This window comes from Prionailurus viverrinus, chromosome D1 (genome assembly GCF_022837055.1).
Source record: "Prionailurus viverrinus isolate Anna chromosome D1, UM_Priviv_1.0, whole genome shotgun sequence".
Taxonomy (NCBI): Eukaryota; Metazoa; Chordata; class Mammalia; order Carnivora; family Felidae; genus Prionailurus; species Prionailurus viverrinus.
The window spans coordinates 62,840,869-62,848,765 of record NC_062570.1 but is presented as its reverse complement, the minus strand read 5'-3'; the positions used below and the strand labels follow the sequence as shown (position 1 = coordinate 62,848,765).

General features: G+C 38.7%; 2 protein-coding genes across 2 annotated transcripts; one reads left to right on the top strand and one right to left on the bottom strand.

Annotated features, from left to right (window-relative positions):
• Window positions 1–1,820: 1,820 nt before the first annotated feature.
• Window positions 1,821–2,717, bottom strand: LOC125176883 (olfactory receptor 52E8-like). Its single transcript, XM_047878799.1, has one exon. The coding sequence runs from the start codon at window positions 2,715–2,717 to the stop codon at window positions 1,821–1,823; it is 897 nt and encodes a 298-aa protein (XP_047734755.1).
• A 3,943-nt stretch (window positions 2,718–6,660) lies between these two features.
• Window positions 6,661–7,614, top strand: LOC125176715 (olfactory receptor 52E4). The gene has a single exon (XM_047878517.1). The coding sequence runs from the start codon at window positions 6,661–6,663 to the stop codon at window positions 7,612–7,614; it is 954 nt and encodes a 317-aa protein (XP_047734473.1).
• The last annotated feature ends 283 nt before the right edge of the window (window positions 7,615–7,897 follow it).

Genomic DNA, 7,897 nt, shown 5'->3' with positions numbered 1-7,897 from the left:
TTGTGGCTAAATCATACCTTATGGCTCTTTCTTATTTCAGAGCAGATACCCTCTCTTTATTTGCATTACCTCTATCCAAATTCCAGTTCTTCTCGAATCATAGATACCTGAAGATTAACTTTGTGCTTCACTAATTTTCTACCTCTGATCCTTTCTATTTTTTGTGTGTTTATTTCTTTTTGATAGAGAGAGAGAGAGAGAGAGAGAGAGAGAGAGCGAGCAGCGGAGAGGCAGAGAGGGGGACAGAGGATCTGAAGCAGGCTCTGTGCTACCAATGGATTCAAACTCACCAACCATGAGATCATGACCTGAGCCGAAGTTGGGCGCTTAACTGACTGAGCCACCAGGATACCCCTATCTCCTATCCTTTCTAAATGCTAGTGTGAGATAATACTTTCTAAAAATCCACACACTCATTTTACTCACCATTTCATATACTTTAGTACTACTCAATTTTCTATTCAATAAACTTCAGGCCACTGAATGCATCTTTTTTTTTTTTTTTATGAAATTTATTGACAAATTGGTTTCCATACAACACCCAGTGCTCATCCCAAAAGGTGCCCTCCTCAATACCCCAATGTTCATAGCAGCACTCTCAACAATAGCCAAATTATGGAAAGAGCCTAAATGTCCATCTTTTAATCTTTCTAAATTATGATTTCAATTGTTAAGTAACATTATTTCTTTTTATTGTCTGTGGTTTTTTAAACTAATTTCTTTGTTGAAAATATTCCCTCTTGCAATTTTCATTTGTTCCACAGCATTTTTTTTTTTAACTCCAGGATGGGCTAGCCAGATGACATAGTATTAAATTTGTCAGTTCAAGAATGAGGGTGTATCGGGGCACCTGGGTGGCTCAGTCAGTTAAGTGCCTCACTTCTGCTCAGGTCATGATCTCACAGTTCATGAGTTTGAGCCCTGCATCAGGTCTGTACTGACAGCTCAGAGTCTGGAACTTGCTTCACATTCTGTGTCTCCCTTTCTCTCTGCCTCTCCCCCGCTTGCACTCTGTTTCTCTCTGAAAAAATAAACATTAAAAAACAATCTTTAAAAAAAAGAATGAGGGTGTATTATATTGAAGGTTAGGCTTATAAGGAACTTTATAGAATCAGGAATTTGAGAGAACAGAAAAGGAAAAAATAAAACACCAAAAAATCTAGTCTAATTCCCATATTTTGCTTGCATATGCTTTAGTAAAAACTGTACTATTTATTTTTAAGCAGTACTTTATTAATTATAGAAACTTGTTGCAGTTTACTCAATACCTGTAATTGGTTATGTGATCTCTAATTGAACACCTCTGTCAAAGAAATTTTATTATTGCCTGAAAGAGATCTAGAACACCAAACAGTTTTAACACAAAGTTATTTCAGTGAATCAAAGTTTTCCTCCTTTAAATTTATTCTTGTATGTAATATTCTATGCCAGAGGTCAACAGAGAGTATCATTGCAAGTACACATTCAGACACATAGAAGTATACATATCTCCAACAATTACAGGCAGTCTTTTTTTCTGATATATATCTCATATATATCTATATCTATGTCTATATCTATATCTATATCATCTCTATCTCTATCTATCTCTATCTCTATCTCTATATCTATATCATCTTATATCTATATATATCATCTATAGTTATAGCTATAGTTATAGCTATAGATATCTATATAGAGAGAAAATTAATTTTGGTGAAAGAAATTTATTAATTTTATCATAAATTTTAGTCCTTTCAGACCCTATAATTTCATGACTTGAATGAATTACCTCTCATCAATCTTGTTTTAACAAAGAGACTCTCTACCCATTCCTGGATCTACTTGGTCCTGATGCCATAAATGACTGGGTTGAGGGCAGGGGGTATGACTACATAGAGGTTAGCCAGGAGGATATGGATATACTCGGGGATGTCATGACCAAAGCGGTGAGTGAGGAAAGAGAAGAGAGCTGGACCAAAGAAGACCAATATAACACAAATATGGGAGCTACAGGTATTCAGAGCTTTCAGGCGGGCATCTTGGGAAGGGAGGTGGAAGACAGCATATAAGATCCTAATATACGAGACAATGACAAGAAGCACATCGAGAAACAAGATAGAAATATTTCCAAGACCATAGTAGACATTGGCATTAATGCTGGCACAAGCTAGACGTGCCACTCCCATGTGCTCACAATAGGTATGAGGGATGATTCTGTGTCCACAGTAAGGCAGCCTCAGGAGGAGAAAAATGATGGGAACAATCATGCATAAGCTTCTTAGTACCACTATCACAGCAATTACACCAATCACTCTGTTGGTAAGAATCATGCTGTACCTGAGGGGGTTGCAAATAGCCACATAATGATCAAAACCCATGGCAAGAAGTACAATGCTCTCCATGACTGTAAAAAAGTGGATAAAAAACACTTGAGCAACACAGCACCCAAAGCACAGCTCCTGAAGGCTGAACCAGAAGATCCCCAGCATCTTGGAGATGGTAGTAGTAGAGAGACTTAGGCCAATCACTGACAGCATGGCCAGAAAGTAGAACATAGGTTGGTGAAGGCTATGATCAACCCAGATAACAAACAGAATGATAACATTTCCAACAAGAGCAATCAGATATACAGCACAGAAGAGAAATACAAGCCAGATTTGTGCAACTTCCAACCCTGGAATCCCCAGCAATAGGAATGAAGAAGGATGGGATTCAGTGACATTGGGAGAAGACATTCTCCAGCAGGCTGATGATGGTGTGATTTTTAAAAGTTGTTGGTGGTTCCCACTGGACAATTCATCCACAGTTAACTGAGATCTACAAAAATTAAAAATAAAAACATTCCTTAACAAAGGATTCATAATGGGAACAAATTTTTCTAAAGGCCTTTGATTCTTTACCCCTTTTCAGCTCTCCATAAATAATCCCAGTATCACTCCTGACCTGCAGCATAAGTGGTAAAGAATGTAGAAGCTAACATTGTGTCTTTCCTAAAATGATGGGTTCAGAGGAATTAAATGCATTAATTTTCCTCTTCCTGAAGAAATAAATACTATTAGGAGATAATAAAATTGATCATAATAATAGCCGGCACAATAATCATGGTTATCATTAATTGAGTACCTACAATTTTTCAGACACTGTTGTTGTCATTATTTGCATACACTATCTCATTTAGTTCTCCCCCCACAATTCTGTGACACAAGTTCTCGTTTATGGAAGAGAGAGGTTTTGATAAGCTCATTAACTTCCTGTTGCTAATAAGCAGCAGAATCAAGATGTGAAATTAAGAGAAACTAAGCTTTGTGACACTGATATGGACCTGTGTTTGCAAACTTGTTAGTGAAAGTAGTGAAAGGAGAGAGAAAGATAAGGGGTGGAGAAATAAAGGACCTAGAGTAACCAAACTACCTCAAAGAAGAATAAATGTGAAAGATTTTCATTACCAAATGTTGAGATTTTCTATAAAACTATGATGATTATGGCAGTGTTGCTATTTAAAAAAAAAAGAAAGAAAAAGAGACAATGGAACAGAACTGAGAATCTAGAAGGAGATCCACATAATTCTTAGGGTATGCCCAAGTAGCAATTTTAAGATATGTTGGCAAGGGGCAATGATAATCTGTGAAGTTTCTTCCCCATATAAAGATCTTTCTGAAGAACCTGTTGACTTCTGTAACTGGTGAGAGGGAAATGTGACATCAGATCTGATCTGCTTCCTGGAGCTGGCCAAACCACAAATTTGAGGGCACAGTTCTTGATACTGTTCTCACTTCTGACATCAACTGCAAGTTCAGGAAGTTTCCCATACTACCTCCAGGTTCACTAATCTACTAGAACGACTCACAGAACTCACTGAAAGCTATTATACTCATGGTTACAGTTTACTATAGGGAAAGATTAAAATCATAAATCAGACAAAGGAAGAGATGCTGATGGTAGAATGTGAGGTTTGTAAATGTGAAGCATCCATTGTCCTCCCTCATGGAGTCAGAATGAGTTACCCTCCTGGAATTAATGTGTGACAATATGCATAGTTATATTGCCAACCACGGAGGCTCACCTGAGCTTTGGTGTCCAAATTTATGTATATATGATTGATTGATTGCACACATGGTTGAACTCAGTCTCCAGATTGGTTGGTGCCACATGACCCAAAATTCTCACCCTAAGTTATATTGTTGGTATTTATAGTGTGGTCAGCCCTTACACTGAGATAGAGTTTGACCACCCCTCATCCTAAACTACTATCAGATATGACAGATAACTTCCTAGAAGCCAAAAACAAAGGCCAGACCTCTTTTTGGGTAAGGCAAAATTCCTCACTATACATCTATTCATTTAGTTCCAAAGACATTTTTTGTTATTGTAACAAGCTATGCTTTTCACCTCTTGGCTTATCTTGGCTCATGGCATCAATCATGAATTTGGGTCTCTCAATAATCAAGTTTGAATTCAGTTTAATCCTTTCGAAATATAAAGCATGGAGAGAGACCAACAACTGATTACCATATTGTGTCCTTTTTTATATCAAGGGTATTGAATGTGTAGAATCAGTTCAATTATAAAGGAGTTCAAACTCATTACTCTCTCCTTTTTTGCCTACTATGGCTTTTTTAAAAAACTTTGTGTCTCACTCACTATCAAAGCAGTATGGGAAAAGAAGCATAAGTAGACACCATGTAATATCACTTGCATTGTGGCATGGGATAGAGTCCTGATTCTATTCTTGCTGGCCTTCTGACCTTATGTAAGTCACACACATTCTGTATTTCAGTTTCATCCAGAAATAAACATAGTACTATCTATCTCAGATTATTATTGGGTTGAGTAGATGAGGTTATATATGCCTGAAATATTACAGGTGTAGATATTTCCTCTCCAATATTAGTCTTCCTCCTACCTTTCCCAGACCAGTGATCTGTACCATTCCCAGTCCCAATACTCTAGGTCTTAACTCAATTTCTGTGAAGCCAAATTCCAATCTTAAGCACACATTGCAGATGCATTGATCACACTTACCACGTTCCCTATGTTCCATCGTAGGAAGTCATTTGGCAACTGTGAATTTAATTACTGAAATTATGTACTTATACACCCTCAATATGCCCTAAGAGATGTTTATAAATTGTCCTTGTGTGTGTGTGTTGAGGGGATTTATAATGAAGTCTCCAGGTGCCAGAGAGTCTCAGACATTGGAATTAAAATGAATAGGAATTCCCTTTTGTCATTAAACTTGCTGAAGAGAAGCTCTAGGGAAATCCCCATGAACCTTGCTGTCTGCTATTTGGTCGATTGTCAGTTCTTGTTATTTCACATAAAATATACAACAGGTAGTATTTTACTTTATTTTTCTCCTTCCTTTTTCCTTATTCTCTGTTTCCAGTCTTTGAAATGCTTGGACTAAGTCTTTGGGCTTTTTGGGGTATCTATATTACCAGCAATTTTTTTAATTATAAAATATACATGAAAGTGCCATTTTAACCATTTTAAACTTTACAATTCAGTGGCACTTAGTACATTCACAACATTGTACAACTGTTAACACTATCTAGTTCTATAAAATTTCATCAATTCAAAAGGAAATCCTATGCCCATTAATCAATCACTTCCCATTCTTCCAGCTCTAGGCAGTAGATTATTAGATCTGATCTCAAATTTTTCTCAACAGTTACAAAAGTCAAAAGCTATTGAAAAAGAAACTTCATATGGGAAAGAAACTTCACTGATTAACATTCACTTTTGCCAATTTATCTTAAATTTCTACGTGGGGAAAGAAACTTTAAAAGGTGGTCTATATATGCATTGGAATATTATATATTCTTTAAAAAGACGGATATCCTGTCATTGCAACAATATGGATGAATCTGTGGACATCATACCAAAGTGAAATAAGCCAGTCACATAAAGACAAATATTACACGATCTCAGTTATTATGGAATCTTGAAAAAAAAAAGCCAAACTCACAGTAACATAAAGTAGAAGGGTGGTTACTAGGGCCTGGGGCATCAGTAAAAAGGGGAGATTAAAAAGAAATCAGAATGGAGCCTGGGTGGCTCAGTGGGTTAAGTGTCTGACTTCAACTCAGGTCATGATCTCATGGTTTCTGAGTTTGAGTCCCTCATTGGGCTCTCCGCTGTCAGCACAGAGCCCACTTGGGATCCTCTGTCTTCCTCTCTCTGCCTCTCCCTGGCTCACATTCTTTCTCTGGCTCTCTCTCTTTCTCAAAATATGTAAATAAACATTTTTTAAAAAGGGGGTGCTTGGGTGGCTCAGTCGGTTTAGTGTCTGACTCTTGCTTTCAGCTCAGGTCATGATCTCATGGTTTGTGAGTTCAAGCCCTGTGTCAAGCTCTGTGCTGACAGTGCAGAGCTTGCATGGGATTCTCTCTACCACTCTGTCTCTGCCCGCCCCCCTCCCCCGGTCACTCACACTATCTCTCTCTGTCAAAATAAATAAATATTAAAAAATAAAAGTTATTTTAAAAAAAGAGAGTTACCCAATTACCCTTTGCAAAGAGCAGAATCTCTAATGTTTGTAACCAACTACTCATACTAAGACCTGTAGCACACCACCCATAGCACTCTAACACACACAGAGTTCTTACATCTTTCCAGAACCTTGATAAAGAAAAGGTCATAACGAGAGTGAGATACCTACACCTCAACAGGAATTCAATGACACTTGCTGGGAGAATGACTTCCATCAATGACACCCACTTCCATCCCCCCTTGTTTCACCTGCTAGGAATCCCAGGACTGGAAACTGTACATATCTGGATTGCTTTCCCATTCTGCATTGTGTACCTGATTGCCCTTGTGGGGAACATCACCATTCTCTTTGTGATCAAGACTGAACACAGTCTCCACCAGCCCATGTTCTACTTCCTGGCCATGTTGTCTATGATCGATCTGGGTCTGTCCACGTCCACCATCCCCAAAATGCTGGGCATCTTCTGGTTCAACCAACAGGAGATCAGCTTTGGGGGCTGCCTTGCCCAGATGTTCTTTATCCACATGTTCACAGGAATGGAGACTGTTCTCCTGGTGGCCATGGCTTATGACCGCTTTGTTGCCATCTGCAACCCTCTCCAGTACACCATGATCCTCACCAATAAAACCATCAGCATCCTAGCTTCTCTTGTTGTTGGAAGAAATTTAATTCTTGTGACTCCATTCGTGTTTCTCATTCTGAGGTTGCCCTTCTGTGGGCATCACATCATCCCTCATACGTACTGTGAGCACATGGGTCTTGCCCGGTTGGCCTGTGCACCCATCAAGGTCAACATTATCTATGGGCTCATGGTGATTTCTAATATCATTGTGGATGTGATCCTGATTGCCTCCTCCTATGTGCTTATCCTTCGAGCTGTTTTCCGCCTTCCTTCTCAGGATGCCCGGCTAAAGGCTCTCAATACCTGTGGTTCTCATGTCTGTGTCATGCTGTGCTTTTACACGCCAGCTTTTTTTTCTTTTATGACACACCGTTTTGGCAGAAACATTCCCCGCTATATCCACATTCTTCTGGCTAATCTTTATGTGGTTGTCCCACCGGCCCTTAATCCGGTCATCTATGGAGTCAGGACCAAACACATCCGAGAGAGAGTTGTGAAGATATTTGTACAGAAATAATAGTTCAGTGTCAACATTTGGAAAATATATCCACATACCACCCACATTTTAATTTCCTATTTCCTATTAGAGTAGATAGCAGTAGCCAGATTTTTATTTTTTATTGGAATTCGTTTAAAGTTGACAGGTAACTTTGCTCTCTGCTCTACCCACCCATCCCATGTAACTGGACAAAGGGAAAGCACTGATGGGAAAAGAAGATGTCCTGGAGGCAGCAGTGGTTTGGGAGTAGAATGGCTGGTGGGAAAAGATGAGAACACTCCCCACTTTTCCATGTGTCTTC

Excerpts from the sequence above, each read along its gene's own strand:
- LOC125176883 (XM_047878799.1), bottom strand. The coding sequence starts at position 2,717 with ATGTCTTCTCCCAATGTCACTGAATCCCATCCTTCTTCATTCCTATTG.
- LOC125176715 (XM_047878517.1), top strand. The coding sequence starts at position 6,661 with ATGACACTTGCTGGGAGAATGACTTCCATCAATGACACCCACTTCCAT.